Source organism: Arachis hypogaea, chromosome 17 (genome assembly GCF_003086295.3).
Source record: "Arachis hypogaea cultivar Tifrunner chromosome 17, arahy.Tifrunner.gnm2.J5K5, whole genome shotgun sequence".
In the NCBI taxonomy this organism is placed as follows: domain Eukaryota; kingdom Viridiplantae; phylum Streptophyta; class Magnoliopsida; order Fabales; family Fabaceae; genus Arachis; species Arachis hypogaea.
The window spans coordinates 8,823,499-8,845,001 of NC_092052.1; the positions used below are offsets into that span (position 1 = coordinate 8,823,499).

General features: G+C 35.9%; 2 protein-coding genes across 3 annotated transcripts; both read right to left on the minus strand.

Moving 5' to 3' along the window:
* Positions 1–12,791: 12,791 nt before the first annotated feature.
* LOC112765502 (MLP-like protein 43) lies at positions 12,792–14,052 on the minus strand. Its single transcript, XM_025811400.3, has 2 exons — positions 13,772–14,052; positions 12,792–13,133 (listed from the first exon to the last, which is right to left on the minus strand). Exons 1-2 carry the CDS (start codon positions 13,956–13,958, stop codon positions 12,862–12,864), a joined length of 459 nt encoding a protein of 152 aa, XP_025667185.1. The 5' UTR covers positions 13,959–14,052; the 3' UTR covers positions 12,792–12,861.
* Positions 14,053–16,918: 2,866 nt separating this feature from the next.
* LOC112765456 (MLP-like protein 43) lies at positions 16,919–18,206 on the minus strand. Of its 2 annotated transcripts, none has more exons than XR_011874912.1 (2): positions 17,938–18,190; positions 16,919–17,456 (listed from the first exon to the last, which is right to left on the minus strand). XR_011874912.1 is itself a non-coding variant. In XM_025811353.3 (2 exons), exons 1-2 carry the CDS (start codon positions 18,122–18,124, stop codon positions 17,185–17,187), a joined length of 408 nt encoding a protein of 135 aa, XP_025667138.1. In that variant the 5' UTR covers positions 18,125–18,206; the 3' UTR covers positions 16,919–17,184. The 2 variants fall into 2 exon arrangements, 1 of the variants encoding a protein (XP_025667138.1); XM_025811353.3 differs by having other exon boundaries at positions 17,989–18,206.
* Positions 18,207–21,503: the final 3,297 nt, after the last annotated feature.

Consider the following 21,503-nt stretch of genomic DNA (forward strand, 5'->3'; position numbering starts at 1 on the left):
ATATAGAATTTGTATTAGGTAAAGTAGTTTATTCTCATTTAATCTTGTCGGATGAAATATTTTCATATCTGTGTTGTCAATGCAAATTTAATATTTAATATTAGTACGTAATTTATTACATTGTGATCGTTGTTATTGTCCACGCAGTGATGATTAAACAAATAAATAAAATTGTCCAACAAAAAAACAATAAATTATGAAATCCGTACTTTGAGTGATCATTGATTAAACCATTTATTTATATTAATAGTAATCACTATAAGAAAATTAAAACTTTGTAATTATTCGTAGAATTCTTTCATCATGTGTGATGATTATGCCATGTTTGGTTTACTTTAATTTTGTGGATTTTGTTATGTCTGCTAGAGTGCCTCCATTTGTTTTTTAACACTATTTGTGCGGATTTTTTATTTAAATAAATAAAAAAAATCTAATAATTATCAAAATAAATAAGTTAAAAAATAATTACCAATTTAAATACGTTAGTCTTATCTCGTTTACACTGTAAACGAGATAGAATTGCGTGTATCTCGTTTATAATGCTGTAAACGAGATAAGACATGTCAGCTGCAACGTATCTATCTCGTTTACACTGTAAACGAGATAGATCTTTATCCCGTTTACACTATAAACGAGATAAGAGTGAATGCCGCTTATAAGTATAAATCGTTTACAAGAACATCCTGCACCCCATTTTGACTCAGTCAAACTCTTTCTCCCCTCTTTTTACCCTTTTCTACCATATTTGAGTCGATACGGTGATGACACGCCAAGCGGGGAACGATGGGGACATCAACAGACTAAACGAGACGTCGCGGCGCCGGCCGACTTCGAGGTTAGTTGCGTTATGTTCGATTATTCTAAGTATGTAGAAATTGTTAGGGTAGTCTGGTAGTGACAATGACTGAGTAAAATGCTTTAGGGATTGGACTGTAGGATGAATTTGGAACAATATTTGCTTCTGTAAGATTGGTATGTCTTAATTAAGATTTGCTTACCGACATAAGTAATTTATAGACATCTGTAGAGTAGACACATGGTAGTATGTTCCTAAGTAGTAGTAGCACTTTGTTTTTTAAGTAGTGTATCAAAATTTATTATTAACTCTTTATAGGTTAAAAATATTTTTTTTCGTTCCGCAGAGGCCTCGCCTTCTATTGCCCCGGTGAGTTAGCCATACCCTTTCTTCCACCAGACGCCATCGTCCCGTATCTGGCTGAGACCGGATTCGGCGACACGGTGCCCCTCAGGGACTTTACATTTGATAATTCCCTGATTTCGGCACTCGTGGAGCGATGGCGTTCGGAGACACACACGTTTCATCTCCCGTGGGGTGAGGTCACTATCACCCTGCAGGATGTGGCGTACCACCTTGGCTTATGTTCACACGGAAATCCCGTTGGGGGTGCCTTCGTGACTTTGGTAGGTGGTACGGCACGGAGACGTAGGCCATGGTTGAGCAGCTGCTTGGTGCCAAGCCACCAGTGGCGGCTCAGCAGGCTGTGCAGAGGAAGGAGTCATTCACCTTGAAGCTGGTTTGGTTGCGTGATCGTGTCCGCCAGATGTCCCCGACCGACAATTCCGAGACCCTTCGACAGTATGCCCGATGCTATATTATGTTACTGCTCGGAGGGTATCTGTTGACGGACAAGTCCAACAACCTGGTTCACGTACGGTGGCTACCGCTACTCTGGGACTTCGCAGAATGCAGGGCATTATCCTGGGACTCTGCTGTGCTGGCCTGGACTTACTAGTCACTATGTTTGGCAGCACATCAGGGCGTCATAAACATCGCCGGTTGCACTCCGCTGCTGATGAGTTGGATTTACCAGAGATTTCCTCAGTGGTGTCCACCAGACAGAGGAGTTTACGTGTATCCGCTAGCTGCGAGGTAACCAATTATTTTTTTTCATTTCTTCTTAATCGTTGTTGTTAATTCGTATGGTTTGTTACTTAATGAATTGTATATGGCTTTGTTACTGTCAGGTTGGTTGGATTGCAGCAGTAGAGTAGGGATCAGCATTAGGCCAGAGTCCTGTACTGGAGGATTTCGATCAACCGGTTATGGTTCGATGAGGTTAGTCATGTAATTAAATATTTGTTATTTTAAATACTTGCTGCGTTGTAATACTTGTTATTTTGATACACAAAACATTTTATTTAGTTTGCATGGACGGTATACAATGATCCTACGCTGCAGGCCCAGTGCCCGCAATGGTTCCGTGAGGAGGAGGAGTGCGGTACATGGTTGTCGGCTGTTCCCCTGGTATGCTTCAACATTGTCCGATTTTACCACGTTGATAGGGTGAAACGGCAGTTCAACGGGGAGCAGCCAGTGCCAGGCATTCCAGTGAACCTTGACAGGTATTAATCGGTTATAATTTCTTCAAAGTTGTAGGTTTGTAGTTGTATGTTAATCTGATAGATTTACTGCTTTATTTATGTAATGTGTTTAACAATAGGTATCTGACCACCACGGGGCGTGGTGAGGATGTCTGGTGGCCGGAGCGACTCCAGCAGTGGTACGATGGGTGGAGGCAGAGGTTCGAGCCTGATCGAAGGATTACCATCTATCATACGTTTGACACCAGGACTACCGGCGAGTACTACGATTGGTGGCGTGGGTTAGGCGTGTGAGGCATCTTTTGGGCAGGAGGTTCTGGAGGATCCCAGGCTGGTGGAGTTGCCCCCCGACGTCTAGTCCATTGCCACCCAGCCGAGAGACGATCTGACTTTTTCGAGGGGCGCGCCGGATCGGAGGAAACGTGCAAGGGAGGTCAGAGAGGACACTCGCCGACCTGCTAGGAGGGAGCGGGGCCAGAAAAAGCGTCGACCTGGTGAGCTCATCAGGAGGGAGAGGGTCAGACCTCGACAACATAGGGGTGACGCAGAGTCGAAGGAGGATGCGGAGTTCGACCGCCAGGAGGATGAGGAAGACATACCAGTTCACAGTGTCGCTACACCTACAGATCCGACTCCTCTACCTCCTCCCCTTCCCTCGGGACAGGGAGCATGGCATTCATCCGGTTCCGGTGGGCAGCAGTCTCGGCCAGCTTGGGACACATCACCATCAGGTTGGCATGAAGGAGGTCCATCCAAGACCCAACAGGAGGAGGACGTGTTCCTGGACGAGATTTTGATTGACGACGACTTCTTGCACATCGTCCAGCCCGCCACCATGGACCATTTAGCCGCGCAGTTTTGTACAGGCAGAGAGGTTAGGGTGGCGGATGACCATCACCCATCAGGTCCGGCACAGACCTCCTCTTGGATGCCACAGATATCACCGGCATCTGGCTTCTTATTCGGTGCGAGCCTTCGACCAGGTAGCCAGTACGCGACACCCCCCTCCCACGACTATGGTATGTACCTGGCCCAGTGTCAGCCTCAGGTGACCCCACTGGTAGCTCCACATCCGCAGACTCAGCTTCAGTTATACCAGTATGCCTCAGGTCCATCGTCCGGAGGGATGCAGCCATATCGTCCTCAGATGCTGTAGGATCCAGCTGCACCGGGCGTAGATCCTCAACCGGGTCGACCTCAGCTCCAGGTTCAGCCTCCGCCATGTGGCACCGGGCACAGGCACCACTACCAGGATCTTCACCAGAGATGATGACTGTTAAATTGTATGTAATCTGTTTGTATTAAGATTATGTATGTATTTCTGTTTTATGTATCATGTGGTATGTACATTTGGACTTTAACTGTTTCGACACTTTATTAGTGAGTTGATTGTGTATATCTTTATTTATACCCGTGTTTAGTATTTACGTATATCTAATGTCACTTTTTAGAAGAAATACCAACATATCATAAAGTAACAATTTCGTCATTAAAAATTTCATTTCAAGTTAAAATGTTACACATCCACGGATACTAGAACATTAGATTACACACTTCATAAATAAAAGACCAACACACCCCAACTTTGGTAATCATACACGCCTAGTACAACCTACACATCGCTCGTGGGCTGATTAGGACATTCCCTCCTAGTATGACCGTATTACCTACACAGGCCGCACCACTTCTCATGTTGCTCAGTCTCGTCCATGTCGTTCCAGAATCTGGTGGACACGAGCCTTCCAGTTGCCTTCCGACGCATCAGTGGGTTAGGACACAACCTCGTCCCATGCCACTCCACCCACATCGACTCGTCTAGGATAGGGGGAACTCCATCTCGTATACCTTGAACACAGCTTCCTGTCTGTACACAGGATGCACGTACGGTCCCCACTCAATGATAGCTGCGACGCAACCGGCAAGTGTGTGACGGCATGGATAGTGGAGGGATTGGAATAAGCCGCAGTCACACGTACCCTCTGAACGCCGAACACAGAAGGAACCTCCCCTCCCATCCCTCAAACGGCTCAAGCTCCTCTAAAACAAACACAGAGGCCCGCCGATCGCAGTGAGTGACACGCATCTTCGGTATCCCTTCCCTATTCTTCTCAATGGCAGCCAATAGTCTCTGTGAGAATTGGCAGCCAATAGTCTCTGTGAGAATTGGCAGCCAGCCGCCAACTGTGACTATGCCTCTCTCTTCTTCGTCACGAATAATTTCTGTAGTCTCTCGTACGTGATGCGCACAATAGCAGAAATCGGCAAGTACCGGGTGCCCTTCAACACTGCATTGATGCACTTGGATAGATTTGTCGTCATGTGGCCAAACCGACGCCCGCTATCGCAATGTTGTAGCCAAATATCCTTCCTGAAACGACCAGCTCAGTCAACCATCGCCGGCGAGACTCCTCTCAACACATCCATGTACCACTCGTAGCCAGCCCTGTTTGGACTATAAGCAGCGTTAATGAGGTATCTCTTGTCCTCGGCTGACTTGAACCGAGTCATGAAATTTGCAGCCATATGTCTTATGTAGTAAGCATGGTAGGCTCTTGGTGGATGCCAACCACTGTCATCGGCGCTAAGCGCAGCCTTGATAGCTTGAGATCTGTCGGAGATTACCAGCAGGCCGTTCTGTGGGGTGACGTGGTGTCTCAGATTAGTTAGGAAGAACGACCATGACTCGGTGCTCTCGGACTCCACAATGGCAAAAGCAATCGGCAGGATATTGTTATTCCCATCTTGCGCCACCGCAATAAGCAACACACCACCATACCTTCCATACAGATGCATACCATCTACAGACACAAAGGGCTTGCAATTCTTGAAGGCTTTGACACATGACGGGAAAGACCAAAATACCTTGTCGAACATACTGTAGTCACATACCAGAAGGTGACCATCGTAGAATGGTTTGACACGTAGGACAAAAATGGTACCAGAAAAATAACTCTGCAGTGCCTGAAGCAACTTTGGAACCTCATTGTACAACTCTTCCCAATGCCCATAGATTTGTGCAATTGCCTTCTGCTTGGCTGTCCACACCTTTCTGTAGGATGGTTTAAAGTGATAGCTTGCTTGGACCGCACCTTACAAAACCAGAATGCTTATAGAGGGGTTGGACTGAATCAACGGCAAGATGACCCTGCAAATAAGACTGCTATCTAACTGACGATGGTCTTGAGACATGGTGGGTGCTAGACAAGTATGCACTCCACCCACCCTCCGAACCTCCCTGAACACAAGAAAACATGATTACTTCAGCTATTTCGTATACCCAATTAGTATATCGTACAGAAGTAATGAAAAGTACAAGTAAACTTAAGCTCACCAGTATCCCAGGTTCTGCCGAAGGGCTACACGAAGGCTCCATTGGCACCCATTCTCAGCTTGGCGGCACTGCACGTGGTACTTTAACCGATCCGACTCGATCACCCGGTACTCCGCACTCCTATGAATACTATAGTTCTTCACACCCTGAAGCACTGCCTCTCGGCTTCTAAATTTGTGACCGACCCGAAACTCTACACCGCCGTCTAGGTTGTAATCCTCTTCACCCGTGTCAAGAAATGGGGTCCTCTCATGCATGGCGTCCAGATCCAGACTGTGATAGTGAGACGGAACTGCCGAAAGCGCCGGTATTGGATGGGGTGGAGGCAGGACATGCCGGGCTACGGTCGGAACAGGTGTCTCCGGGACACACTCATCCTGATCCCCACTAGCGGATAAGTCGCTGTCACCACTGTCCACCATGTAATTCTCGTCCGACTCTTCCTCGCCCTCCTCTGCCTCATCCACTGGAACGGCGACATGAATGGGCGGTGGTGCGAGGGGTCGGTCGTCTTACGCACATAGTTCGAGTGTTCGGAAGGACCATTGCCACAGTGTCCGACCTCTGCAGAAAGATCCATTACTTGCTCCACCATGATCCTCCCATAGACGTCGAACATCACTCGCACATGCTCGTCCCCTAGAAGTCGGAATAGTTGAAACCGGAAGACTCCGTTACCCATGGGTGCCAGCAACCTATATGCCACCCTTCCGATTTTTCTCGTTTCTGAACCACCGAGCTTGCTCGATATCAAACTCCTCAAATCGGACAATGTCTCCGCACGCTGAGTGCGAAACAATATCGGATCCTCACACTCAAATGTCACCCCGTTGTCGCCGTTTCTCATACGATAGTTGGGATAAACAAGGATAACTATGTATGGACTATTACTAGCCATTAATGCCTTGTATTCTTGAGAAAATAAGATACACAATAAAGATAGAAAATGTTTGTGAATAATAGCAAGAATTACACATCCTTTTATAGGTGATGGGATACTACTCTTTATATCTCATTTACACTGTAAACGAGATACACGCAATTCCATCTCGTTTACAGTGTAAACGAGATAAGACTAACGTATTTAAATTGGTAATTCTTTTTTAAATTATTTATTTCGATAATTATTAGATTTTTTTATTTATTTAAATAAAAAATCCCTATTTGTGCTGCCGAAGAAAGAACATTTTTATAGAACCTTTCTTTTAAAAAAAATAGAGAGAAATTTTCGCGTTATAAAACTTCAATAACGTGTTATGTTTTTTTTTTTAAATGATAACGTGTTATTTGTTTATTGCATAAGTTCTCTCTTAACTAAAGAAAAAAAAATTCTTTTTTCAATTAACAATCAGTTAATATTTTTTTTCTTGTTCTGCTACGTTAAAAGATATTATGTATAGAAAATTCAAAAAAATAGCTAAAATAACATATTATTTAATTCACTAATAATATTCTTAATTTTTCATATAATTCTGTAATTTTAATTTATTGTCTTTTATTTTAATTATTATTTCCTACTACTCTCCTTTTCCAACGCTAGTACAAAGATTATATTTTGAGGTTTAGCTATTGTCAATAATTTGCTGTTGAAGTTGGTCAGTTTTGAGAAAAGATTTAATATTGGTATTTGTTTGATTTTGAAATAATTTGTTACTGAAAACGATTTGAAGGACTGAGAGGTGTTTGATTTGATAGTTGGGACCCTTGAAGGGTGGCAGAAATTCGAGTTTTAAAGGAGATACTGCCAAAGTTTCTATAAGAATTAGAGTTTTGATTTGAGGTGTTATTCTAAAAAGGAAAGAGATTATCATGTAGCTTGTGTATTTGAGACTATTTGTTGACCCTCTGTCGCAAGATGTGACCGGGCACTTTAACTCCCCGGATTCCCCCATGGGCATGCATATAGATATGAATATTGAATATTATTGAGCTTGGAGTTTAACTCCATGGAATACTATATTATTGAGCTTGGAGTGTGACTCCATGGAATATTATTGAGCTTGGGGATGCGCGCACAGAGGGACTGTCCAATAGTTAACTACCAGGACATGTCGGGTTGGCTGTATAACCGACAGATGAGACTCATCAGCCATAGGACAGGCATACATCATATGCATTTGTTTGCTTTGTTTGAGTGTGCATTGTCTTAGCTTGCTTAACTGTTAAATTCTACTTATCTGCTACTTGTTCTACTTGTTGTAAATGCTTCTCTATTTGTGTTTTTCTTGTCTGTAATGTTGGTCTATGCAACTAAGAGGCCCCTTGTCTGACGGAGGAATGACGAGGGTTGTTCCACCAGAGATTCGGAGAACTGGAGTAGTCAGAAAGTGAAGTATTAAGTTAAAGTCAGATTCAGAACTAGAATACCTCAGATAACTTACCTAACTTTTGGTTTAGTTTATTTTCCTTAAGAATGATTCTGAGTGTTGGAATTTTAGGAATGCCTCTGGCTCTCTCGAGACCTTTTACATTAACTATGCAGGCACCTTTACCATACTGAGAACCTCCGGTTCTCATCCCATACTATGTTGTTGTTTTTCAGATGCAGGTCAAGAGACACCTCGTTGAGCGTCTAGGTATTCTCCTTACAAGTGAAGAACTACCTTTTTGACTGCCATATTTTGATTTTGGGCTATGTATACATGTTTATAGAATCTCCACATGTACATTTTTGTGTTTTGTCCCTCCTAGAGGTCGACTTGGAGATACAGGGGTTTACTTTGTGGTTTGACTTTTATTTTGGGTTGTATATATATAATCATATACTCTGGCCGGCCTTAGCTTCGCAGGTCGAGTCTGGAGCTTGCTATCTAAGTTTTGGAACTCTGATATGTATATATGTTTTCAGCTTCCTTTTGATTTTTCCTGTCCGTTTTACGTATATCCATGCGAGTGTGACACGATTTCCTGTTTATCGTTTTTGATTAGCTTATCCTTCAAGGCTCCTAGATATGACTTCATCCAACTATATCTATGTACATATCCTTTTCTTTTAGAAGTCGTAATACCTTGCCACCTCTGCTTTACGACTTAAGCGTAAGGCCCTGTGTGGTAGGGTGTTACATCTATTATCTGTGAGGTCCTTCTCAAAACCGTTTATTATTAGTACTAGACTCATCAACCAACTCCCTTTGATCTTACTACTCTTCTTTTCCTGTATTGTAAGCAAATCCACCACCATCATTATTATCATCATGTAATACATCATTGCTCGTCATTATTAATTAATTGCCTCTAAATCAAGCTTCTTTCTAATACCTTTATATATAAATTAATTCCTCACTTATCTAAACCCTTGTGGCTTGCGAGACTTGTTTGTGGATATGCCTAATAGAACAACCAGAGGAGATCAGAGGTCATGCAAAACTTCATGTGTTTTCTTTCTTCTTTTTTTCTGTCATGTGAATTTTCTGTTTGTGGAATAAAGTATGTTAGATATCAAGCTTGTGATTTATCCATGCTTACATCATTATAGCTTCATCAAGATGTACCACCACTCTTGCAATGAAATGAAAAGCCTTGTTGTGAATACCAAGAATGAAATGAATTGAGTTATTTAGTAAAGAAACTCTTCCTCTATTTTTGTAGCATGCGTCTGAGAGTGAAAGAAAAATGTATAACTATGTTATATGAGTGGTTTATGACTTTATGTGAGTGATATTGATATTGAAGATAATTAACTCATGAAAGTGTGTTTTTCATGATTAACTCATTCTGTGCTTATTAATAAACTTTAAACTATAAATCAATTTAAAGTAATCTAAACATACACTTTTAAGAAAGATGTTAGCATACATTTTACCGCATTTAGTAAAAATAATATGAAACGAAATTGGACTATGAAAAATAAGAAAAATTCTTTCATGAGTAAGGGAGTGGAGAGGAATACGAACATTTAATTTGATTGATCAATAATTAATAATGATGAGGAAGTCTCGAGCATGTGGCAAGGACAATGATGAGGACAAGAACAACAATAGTAAGAATAAGCTAAGGAAGGAATTATGGTCACTAGAAGAAGATGAGAAGCTCATGAAGTACATGATAAACAATGGATAGTGGTTGTGCGAAGCCGCGAAGAGAGGTGGCTGACGTTAGCTCCATGGACTGCGCGGCGGTGGCGGTGGCTGACGAAAGTTGTGCCAGAAGCTCCAACTACTGCACTGTTGCTTTGTGTTTTGCACTTCTGCTTCTGCGTGCTAGAGAGGAAAGGCCAAGAAGGGTGCTTGCAAATGTTAGGCACTAGGGTTCACAAGTCACAACCAAGCTTCAATGCACCATTTTTGAATTTTCATTTTTGACCCATTTCAAAAATCGTCCGGTTCACAGTTCGGTTCGATCGATCGATTCCCAGTCGATTCGGTGGTCTAATGTCAGTTTTTAGATTTTGCAGTTTTTACTTCTAATCGAATCGTGTTTGGCATCAGTTCACGGTTCAACTGGTTCGACCGATTGGTTCAAACCAATTTTCAGAACCTTGGGTTAAACTACTATAACATATTCAACATTCTATAATCAAATGGCAAAAGAAATTTTGGGAATTAAAAGATAATCTACCAATACAAGAAACACCATTAAAATCGACGGCCAAATCGATGGCAAAATCGATGGCAAAGGTGGTCGCTATTAAATTTGTCAATTTTTCAAAATTCTAATAAAATCGGCGGCTTGCCAGACCGTCGATAATAATTCAATAAAATCGACAACATTTCCGTCAATAATATGAGTTTGAGAATTTTACCTGCTTAATAAAATCGACAAATTTGCCATTGATATTATTATATAAAATTGACAATTTTTGTCGATATTTGATTTATTAAAATTGACAAAACAGCCGTTGATATAATTATTAAAATATCAACAAGCATGTCATCAATTTTTTTATTTTTTTTGTCTATTTTAAATTTAAAAAGTGACAAAAATGTCGTCGATTTTAATAGCCATATTTTTTATTTTTTTTATTTAAAAAATAATAGACAATTAATGCAAATAAACTTTTAAATATTGAAAAAAAATTATACTAAATATTAGATAACGAGATAACTAAACTTTTAAATATAAAAATAAAATTTGTACTAAATATTAAATAATCAGTTTACAAATTTATTAAAATAATAATAATCCTCTAATATAAAGATTTAAGACATCATAAATATGATCATTCTATAGGCTATAGTATATATAAACAGAATTACTTCTCCATTCTTAGTTGAGATTAGACATAATTTCATTTATTTTCATTTGCATTTCTCAAAAGCTTGTTCTGCAACTTCACACTTCTCAGCATTATCCCGGATCCAATTCTTGTCTCTATCTCAAGCTCTCTAAGGAGTTATGTCGATGATGTTGCTGCTTCTTATTTTGGCTTGCACCACTCTATTTTTTTCATTATCGAAATGTAAGAAGAAGCAAAGCAAGCTACAAGCTTCCACCAGAACCTTCTCCTCAATCTTCCCATCATTGGAAACCTACTCCAACTTGAAAAGTCAGATAAACCTATGACATACTACAAAGTAAATAAATTCAATGCAAAGTCTACCTTATCTTTTGATATAGATACACCGTTGTGTTATGAACTATACCATAGGCAAAATATACATTATAAGCACTATCACAAGCAAAGGTTTATATTGGAGATCTTGCAAACGGAAGCTTCAAGGAATTGTCTATATTGTATGCTATCATATGAAAAAATTTCATAGTGTCTATGGAGACTCAAATCAACCTTCATTGATGTTAGAAATAAGAGACTAAACTAGAGAAAGAATTTGTATATTATTGAGTGTGTTCAAGTTGTGTAGAATGATACATTATAGAACAGTATTTATAAGTACTAAAAGAATCGAAATAATAAAGACGTAATATCCTATAATAAATATTCAGATATGCTAAATAATGCTAATTGATCCTAATGATATTCTAACATCCCCTCATCATTTACTGGTGTATAGATATGGAATGTGAACAACCATATCATGTTATAGTATTTGATTGAGTTGGTTAGACATACACATCCAATACGTGGCCGGTTCTGATCCAAATAAAAAAGCGTCTTTGCCTCCTCTATCAATTGCTTCCAGCACATCATCTTGTGTCAATGATTTGGAATTGGGACTATCTATAGCAGTGATTGCATCAAGCATGGAACCTGCTAAGTTTCTTGATCACAAGTAGGCAGTGTCCTCCTCAGCCACCAGAGGTATTGAAAGGAACAGCTTGTTTAACTCTATGTTTGTAATAACACAAGATATATCACCAAGGTTTTCTGATTAATTTATGATAAATGATTTCAAATGCAAGTGTTGTTACTCAGAAAAACCAGGTTGGTTATATAAATATAATTGTATTGTTATAACTATTGTTAAGATATAGAGTGACTAATTCGCCTCTCTCACTATACAAGAAGCTATTGATGAATCGCATCCCATCTTCAAAATTTTTTAGTGTGTTTCTCTCCACGACGATTTTACATATAGAGATGGAGATAGATATAGAAATGGAATAATGTTAATACCAAAATTGATGAGAGCCTGAACTCCAAAATCTGCGACGGTGACGGGAGTCTGGTCATTTTTTTTATGAACATTGGCGTCAGTCGAAATCAGAAATGATTTCACCTGCAAAGTGTTGTTTTAACAAAACATTTTGACGTTGAAGACTTATAAAGTGATAAAATCTATCAGAAATGTCAAAGTGTCTGGAATCTAAAATTCTTTAAAGACCAATTTAATGTAATATAAAATTAAACCTAACACATAAGGCACACATAATAATAGATAAAAATATGCCAATAAATTATAGCTCAAATGGCATAGTCTCCCCATACTAAATTAAGAGGTTGCGGGTTCGAGTCTCCTATCTTTAGTAAAAAAAAATAATAATAATATATAAAAATATCCTTTTATTATACATAACTCGATACACTCAACAAGAAACCATTAACATACATGAAATAAGTTAACTCCATTCCAATAAAGGATGAATTAACAGTGATGAAGCAAATATTAATGAATGTCCATGATTGCACTATTGAGTTATTTAGATAAACACACACTTAACCTCAAGCCCAAAACGTTAACGTAACACAACATAAATTATTATTCATTATATATATATATATATATATATATATATATATATATATATATATATATATATATACACTTTAATTATAATGTTTGGGAGAGCTATGCCTTGTGAAGATGGTCACCAACTTCTATAGTACTCTTCTCTAAAAATTCCAAGTAGCCGTATGGACTTTTAACATCCTCATTGATCTTCTCGTATTCAATAGTCCATTTAACACTAGCACTTTCGTTGTTTGTCTCAGTCACTTGAACATTGTCCTTAAAGAGTTTGTAGTTTTGACCGATATCTCCATCAAAAATGCTGTATTTAATCAACTTCTTCTCTTCATCGATGGCTTCAATTCTCTCTTTGAATGTAATTACCTTACCATCTATTATTTTACACAATAAATTAGTTAATTAAGATAAATAACCAAAGATAAAGAGATATCTTACTTCAAAAAATAAGATTATAACCAAAGCTTTATCATTTTAAGTTGAAAATTTTATTATTAATTATTTGTAAGAAAATTTTGATTATTTTAAATTGTAAAAGATTTTATAAAATTAAATATCAAAATATTAATAACATAATCAATATTTTCATACAAATTTTAGTAATTTTACCATATAAAAATATTGTCTTTATGTAATCTGAACAAAAAAAAAAACTCATCTTAGGAATCACTTTTTAACTAAACTAAATTAAACTAGATATAAATAATCCCATCACATAATTAATTATATAAAAAATTGAGGAATGCTAGGCGCAGCAACTTTTGTAATTCGTAGCCATCAAATAGCCATCAATGATGGTTTTAATGGTGTGAGATTGGTGTGAGATTTCATCCAATGGCTCACTTTTCTTTGTTGGTTACATGTTGGTCAGAATTTAATAAAGTTATTGCCCCTAGACTTTTTTATTAGAAAGACGAATTTCATCAATCTTTTAGCTTTTCTAGATGAATCTCTCATTTACAATTAAAATAATGCAAATATAATTTCTATTAATGAAATAAAGCTTAATTACCTACTAGACAAGTCCAATTTTTGACCGAATCAGTGCAGTGCCAGTCATCACCTTCGTGCAAGTTGGCTCCATGGACTCTTTCACAAATGTTTTGGATATTGTGGAATTCTTTTGCCAAGATGTGGAAGAACTTTGAAGCTGGTACTTGGATCACAATTTCAACACTAATTTTACCAGATATTGCCATGTTTCAAGAAAAGCAAATAATTAATATGAAGCAAGAGATAATGTAGAGATAGAGATCACTAGATCTAGAATGAGAGGTTGTAAAACAAGTTCATGCCTTATGGAGACTTATATAGAAAAAGACTATGTTGCCATATCAATCATTGATTGAAGAAAGATTTTTAGCTATAAGTAATTATTTATGTGCATCTATTTTAGATTCATTAAAACGAGTTGTGATTCATAAGTCGACTCAGTTCGCCTGTAAAAGCGGGTGATGAGTCAAGCTAGCTAGTAAAATCATGTCTTATTTAAAAGTGGGTTAATTTAATTCTGTTCAAATAACTAATAAATTAAATAATTAAGTTCAAATCGAGTAAATACGAGTTAGTTCGTCTATCTATTTTTTGTTATTTGGTATATTAAGTTTAAGGAATTTATATTATGCACTTTGCTATAGATTTATTAACTATTCTTTAGATTTTAAATAATTTATTATCAAAGTATATGAATGTATGATATTTTTTATTTGTATGGATATTAAGTAAAAAATTGCTAAAATTATGTAGTAATTAAAAAAAAAGAAAAAAAGTGACACAAACGAATGTTCTTAACATACTCACTAATATAATCCTTTTTCATAAAATGATTTTCTGTTAAACCATCTTAATCTTAACAAGCTAAGTGTTCTTAACACACCCATTAATAAGATTCTATCCATATAAAGACATGAATTATATTCAATGAAATATTGAGAACAGAAGATGAGATTTGGCACTTGAATGCTGCTCCCCCACCCCTATCTACAAAAATATGATTGAAGGCTTTCTGATCTTACGATGCAGAATCTAGAACAAATAAAATCACGCGTGCTGGCCCCTTGTTATGTATTATTATATTGCCATCTCAATTATTGAAGCTGATGGGAGCTTTCAAATGTTTAGGCTTCACCCCCACTAAATCCGCCACTTCACTCTTCACAAATATCACAACCCAGTCCAGACTTTATGCTCTTGTCTACGTCAATGACATCATCTTAACTGGTGATTCGAGCTCAGATATTGATCAGGTTATTCATCAGATGAAACTCAACTTTGCTCTCAAAGATTTGGGGGAATTACATTTCTTTATTGGTGTGCAAGTGACAAAGATAATAGATGGAGGTTTGATTCTAACTCAAACTAAGTATATTCAAGATATTCTAAAGAAAGCAGGGCTGAAAAGCTGCAAACTTTGCAAAACTCCCTTGTCATCTACTCTGAAACTCATTGCAAATGGAGGTATCCTCTTTGTATTGAAGTGTGGTTGGTAGCTAGCAATACCTCACCATGACCAGGCATGAAATTGCATACTCAGTTAATAGAGTGTGCCAATTTATACAGTCACCATCAGAAGATCACTAGAAGGTGGTGAAGTGAATCCTTCAATACCTAAATGGAATCCTTCATCATGGTTTACATTTGAAGAAAGGAAAGAATTTGCCTATCCTTACCTATAGTGATTCAGATTAGGGAAGTGACCCTGACGACCAAAAGTCTACTAGTAGTACCTGTGTCTTCCTTGATCTCAATCCAGTTTTGTGGTCCTCTAAGAAGCAAACTGTTGTAGCGTGCTCTATTACTAAGGGAATGCAAAGTATCGATCCGTGGCATTGGCAGTGGCTAATATGATCTGGATAAGGAACTTGCTGGCTGAGCTACAATGTCCCTTAAGTACAACTCCCTAGCTCTTTTGTGACAATCAAAGTGATGTGTTGTTAGCTGTTGACCCAATTCTTCATTCTAAATCAAAACACTTTGAGCTAAATCTCCATTTTATCAGGGACTATGCAGAAAAATGCACCATTTGAGTCAATCATATATACCAGACTCAACTCAAGTTGTGGATGTTTTTACTAAAGTCGTTCCTTCCTTATCGTTTTTTGACTGCAGAGCCAAACTCAAGGTTGCAGCCTCACCAACCTTGAGTTTGAGGAGAAATAACAGTGTATATGAGTCCACAGTTAGTTATACTCAGTTGCTATATATAGTAATAGTGTAATTGTATTTTGTAAGCTGGTTCAATAATAGTATATCATTCTCTCTTATTTACTCTCTCCTTTCTTCTTTGAACTCTTCATCATATTTAAGACTGATATCTTTTAGACAGGGACATATGGCGCGGGTGGAGGCTTCGGTCCCAACTTTAAAAAAAAAAAAAAAATAATAGTAATAAGTTATTAAGTATGATTTAATTTTTTAAAAAATATATTTAATATTTAGTTTAATATAAATAAAAGTTCAATTTAATCTAAATATTAATAATTTCTAATATTTAAAAAGTAAGTAACAATATTAAAAAAATCTGAAGAGATATTATTATTAATATTTTTTAATTAAATAAAAATTTTCAAATCCTATAAAGTGAATTTTTTTACTTTTTGTGAGTATCTTTCTTGATTCATTTGGTATTAATTCTCTCTGTTTTAACTACTACAACTGAGAGATCTTTTTCAGTTAGAATATTGTAAAAAATAACTCAGAAACAAAATAAAAGATGAATTTCTTGCTAATTGTCTTTTAATTATATTGAAAAGAAAATTGCTGAAAATTTGACACAGATTCTATTATCGATGAATTTTATGATACGAAAAATCAACTACTTCGCTAATAAAAAGTACATACATATTTTTTGTACTTTAAAATATATTCTCTATCGGTATATTTTTGTAATACATTTTACATTATATAATTTTTTACATAATTTTTTAATATTATATGTATTATTGGTCCCCATGATAATATTTCTAAATTTGTCTTTACTTTTTGAGTTATTATTTTTGGATAGAATAGCAGTTAAACCGTTGAAATAACACAAAAAAATGACGTTTGGAGATTTTTTAAAATGATAAAAATTTATTAGAAGTCAAAGTGTTTAAAATCTAAAATTATTTGAAAACCAATTTGAGTGTAATATAAAACCACCTAACACAAAAGGCACACATGAATAATGGATATAAAAATATCCTCTTAGTATACATAACTTGGTACACTCAACAAGAAACCATTAACATACATGAAATAAGTTAATTCCAATCCAATAAAGGATGAACTAACAGATGATGAAGCAAATATTAATGCATATTCATGATTGCACCACTGCGTTATTTAGATAAACACACTTAACCTCAAGCCAAACACAACATAAATTATTATTCATATAGATATAGATGATATACTTTTTTTCCTTTAATTATAATGGTTGGAGAGCTATGCCTTGTGAAGATGATCACCAACTTCTATAGTACTCCTCTCTAAAAATTCCAAGAAGCTGTATGGAGTTTTAACATCCTCATTGATCTTCTCGTATTCAATAGTCCATTTAACACTAGCACTCTCATTGTTTGTCTCAGTCACTTGAACATTGCTCTTAAAGAGTTTGTAGTTTTGACCGATATCTCCATCAAAGATGCTGTATTTAATCAACTTCTTCTCTTCATGGATGCCTTCAATTTTCTCTTTGAATGTAATTACCTTGCCATCTATTATTTTACACAATAAATTAGTTAATTAAGATCAGTAACCATAGATAAGAGATATCTTACTTCAAAAAATAAGATTATAACCAAAGCTTTATCATTTTAAGTTGAAAAAAAATATTATTAATTATTTATAAGAAAATTTTAATTATTTTAAATTGTAAAAGATTTTATAAAATTATATTGATTCTCTCTAAATATCAAAATATTAATAACATAATCAGTATTTTCATACAAATTTTAGTAATTTTACTATATAAAAATATTGTCTTTATGTAATCTGAAAAAAAGACTCATCTTAGGAATAATCACTTTTTAACTAAACTAAATTATACTAGATAAAAATAATCTCACATAATTAATTATATAAAAAATTATTAGAAAGACGAAGTTCATCAATCTTTTAGCTTTTCTAGATGAATCTCTCATTTACAATTAAAATAATGCAAATATAATTTCTATTAATGAAATAAACCTTAATTACCTACTAGACAAGTCCAATTTTTTACCGAATTAGTGCAATGCCAGTCATCACCTTCGTGCAAGTTGCCTTCATGCACTCTTTCACAAATGTTTTGGATATTGTGGAATTCCTTTGCCAAAATGTGGAAGAACTTTGAAACTGGTACTTGGATCACAACTTCAACACTAATTTTACCAGATATTGCCATGTTTCAAGAAAACCAAATAATTAATATGAAGCAAGAGATAATGTAGAGATAGAGATCACTAGATCTAATAATAAGAGGTTGTTATGGAGTCTTATATAGAAAAATACTCTATTGCCATATCAATCATTGATTGAAGAAAAATTTTTAGCTATATGTAATTATTTATGTACATCTATTTTATATCCGTTAAAACGAGTAGTGACTCAGAAATTGATTTAGTTCGCTTATAAAAATGGGTGAATCAAGTCAATAAAATCACGTCTTGTTTAAAAATTGGTCAATTTAGTTCAGTCCAAATAACTAACTAACAATAATAACAACAAAACCTTGTCCCACTAGATGGGGTTGCCTACATGAATCAAATGACGTCATTGAGTTCTGTCATGTATCATGACTACAGAGAGACCGTTTACATGTAGATCTCGTTTGATCACCTTATAGATGGTCTTCTTAAATCTTTCTCTGTCTTTCACCCTTATCCATCTTCCATCTCATCTATCCTCCTGATTGGGTATTCTGACGGTCTTCTTCTCACATGTCCAAACTATTTAAGACGCGATTCTACCATCTTTTCCACAATGGGTGCTACTCCAACTCTCTCTCTTATATCTTCGTTTCTTATTTTATCCAATCGCGTATGACCACTCATCCATTTCAACATCTTCATCTCTGCCACACTCAACTTATGTTCGTGCTCCCCTTTGGCTGCCCAACACTCCATACCATAAAGCATAACCGGTCTTATAGTAGTGTGATAGAATTTACCTTTAAGTTTTAAAGGCACTTTTTTGTCACATATAAAAGCAGATGCACTCCGTCATTTTGACTAACCTGCTTGAATCCTATGATTTACATCCTATTTAATCTCTCCATTATCCTGTATGATGCACCCAAGATACTTAAAACTTTTAACTTTTCGTAGGATGTTTTCTCCAATCTTCACCTCTATATTAGGGTTTTTCCTTCTCATACCGAACTTACATTCCATATATTCTGTCTTGCTACGGCTTATGCGCAGACTATACACTTGTAGAGCTTCTCTCCATAAGTCTAACTTCTTATTTAGGTCTTCCCTTGACTCTCCCATAAGGACGATATCATCAGCAAAAAGCATGCACCATGGCACAGGTTCTTGGATGTGCTCTGTGAGTACTTCCAAGACGAATGTGAAAAGGTATGGACTTAAGGATGATCCCTGGTGTAATCTTATACCAATAAGGAATTCTTCTGTCACATCACCTTGAGTCTTCACACTAGTTATGACCCCATCATACATGTCTTTAATTGCACGAATATCTGCGATCCTTACTCTCCTCTTTTCTAAAACCTTCCATAAGACCTCTCTTTACACCCTATCGTACGTTTTTTTCAAATCAATAAACACCATATATATATAACTTTTATTACTACGATACCTCTCCAACATCCTTCTTAATAGGTATGTCGCTTCGGTGGTGGATCTTCCTGGCATAAATCCAAATTGGTTCTCTATTACTTGTGTCTCTTTAGATTCACCAAAACTTTCTTTTACTGTTCTTCTAATAACTTCTGTCATCTCCCTCCACATCTCTTCCGCGCTTCCATTCCCATCCCACTTTGCCTCTTCTCCTACCTATCTTAGGAAGCTTCTTTACTCCTCACCTTTCATCCGTCACCACCTCGTCCTTGGGTTCTTCGTATGATGTCTTTTCCTCAACTTTTGCTCAACGCAAAAATTCATAACGAGCATCCTATATTGTGTTGTCAAACTCTCTCCCGAGATAATTTTACAATTAATGCAAAATTTCCGATCAACTCTCCTCAACAAGAAGAAGTCGATTTGAGAGTTTGTCATGCCACTCTTATAGGTTATAAAATGTTCGTCTCTCTTTTTAAAACAAGTATTTGCGATGAGAATGTCAAAGGTTGAGGAAAAGTCCAAAATAGTTTTACCCTCGGCATTGATCACCCCGAAACCAAAGCCTCCGTGAATACTTCCATACCCAGTCACTTTTCTTCCAATATAGCCATTCAAATCTCCTCCTAAGAAAATCTTATCTCTCGAAGGTATGTCTTGAACCAAACTCTCTAGATCCTCCTAAAATCTTATCTTGTGTTGTTTGTCCGAACCCATTGACGGAGCCAGAAAATTTTAAGAGTGGGGGCAAAAAAATATATATACTAAAATAAATTTTGTTAAATATTATTAATTATATAGAGATATAAAAATTAAAGAGTTAGTGAACATTTTCATTCTTAAAATACTATTCATTATATATAATTTATAAAAAAATATTTTTTATTTCTAAAATTTGAACTTAAAATATTTTAATTAAATTATAAATACCTTATTATCCTAACTAATTTTTTATACACATTTAATAATAAAAGACTAAATTAATTAGTATATTAGCGCTTAATGATACACTAATATTTATAATTTGAAACTAGAATTATATATAAATACTAAAAAAATTAAATCTGTATACGAAAAGTATGTTTATATAAAATAACAGAAACATAATTCACAATTTTTTCTTTCTTTCTTTTTAAAATAATTAAATTTATTATATTTTTTAATTTAATTTTGATATAATGTTAGATGAAAGATTTTATACATCTATTTAATTATGTATTGTAATTAAAATATTTTTCTATTACTATTTCTAAAAATAAAAAATTTATTCTAAATTAGTAAATTAATCAATTTATTTTAAAATTTTATACACAATATAGATACATATAATAGAACAAAAGATAAAAAATAGGTAATAAAAATGAATAAATCAAAAATAAAATAAAATATATAAAGTCACGAACAAAATAAAATATTAGATTAATACTTAAACTACACTTGTTTGAATTAAAATTTGTAATTGAAAATATCAAAAAGAGAAACAATTAAATTGAAAGATACATAGGGTCATGGAGAACTATATAAAAAACATAAAAAATTTAAAATTTATTTTTTGATGAAGAGAAGATGACCACTAGATAAGGAATAGAAAAAAACGTTGAAAATATAAAAATAAAAAGAGGGTTTAAGGGAATAAAGGAGTGACGACACAAGAATTAAATTTGATTAGGTTAAATAATAATTAAAATGATAGAGAAATAAAAAAAGTGAATTTGAAACTTTAGCTAATTGAGTTTAATTTATTTATAGTGGGGTTATTTAAAATTTGAAGTGGGGGCATATTATATATAACTATATTTTAAAAAAAAAAATTAAAACACTGTGGGGGCAAGTGCCCCCTCTTCTTTACTACTGGGTCCGTCCCTGTCCGAACCCACTTACGGTGCATAGGCGCTAATCATATATGAAAAGCACCTCCCTCCACCACAAGTTTGATAGAGATAATCCGATCTCCCACCCTCTTGACATTCACTATGTCCTTCT

Bases quoted from the DNA above. Each gene is read 5' to 3' on its own strand.
- LOC112765502 (XM_025811400.3), bottom strand. From the start codon at position 13,958: ATGGCAATATCTGGTAAAATTAGTGTTGAAATTGTGATCCAAGTACCA. The intron at 13,134-13,771 runs GTAATTAAGCTT...GTAAAATAATAG, and splicing joins AAATTGGACTTGTCTAGTAG to ATGGTAAGGTAATTACATTC.
- LOC112765456 (XM_025811353.3), bottom strand. From the start codon at position 18,124: ATGGCAATATCTGGTAAAATTAGTGTTGAAGTTGTGATCCAAGTACCA. The intron at 17,457-17,988 runs GTGATGACTGGC...GTAAAATAATAG, and splicing joins TGAAGGCAACTTGCACGAAG to ATGGCAAGGTAATTACATTC.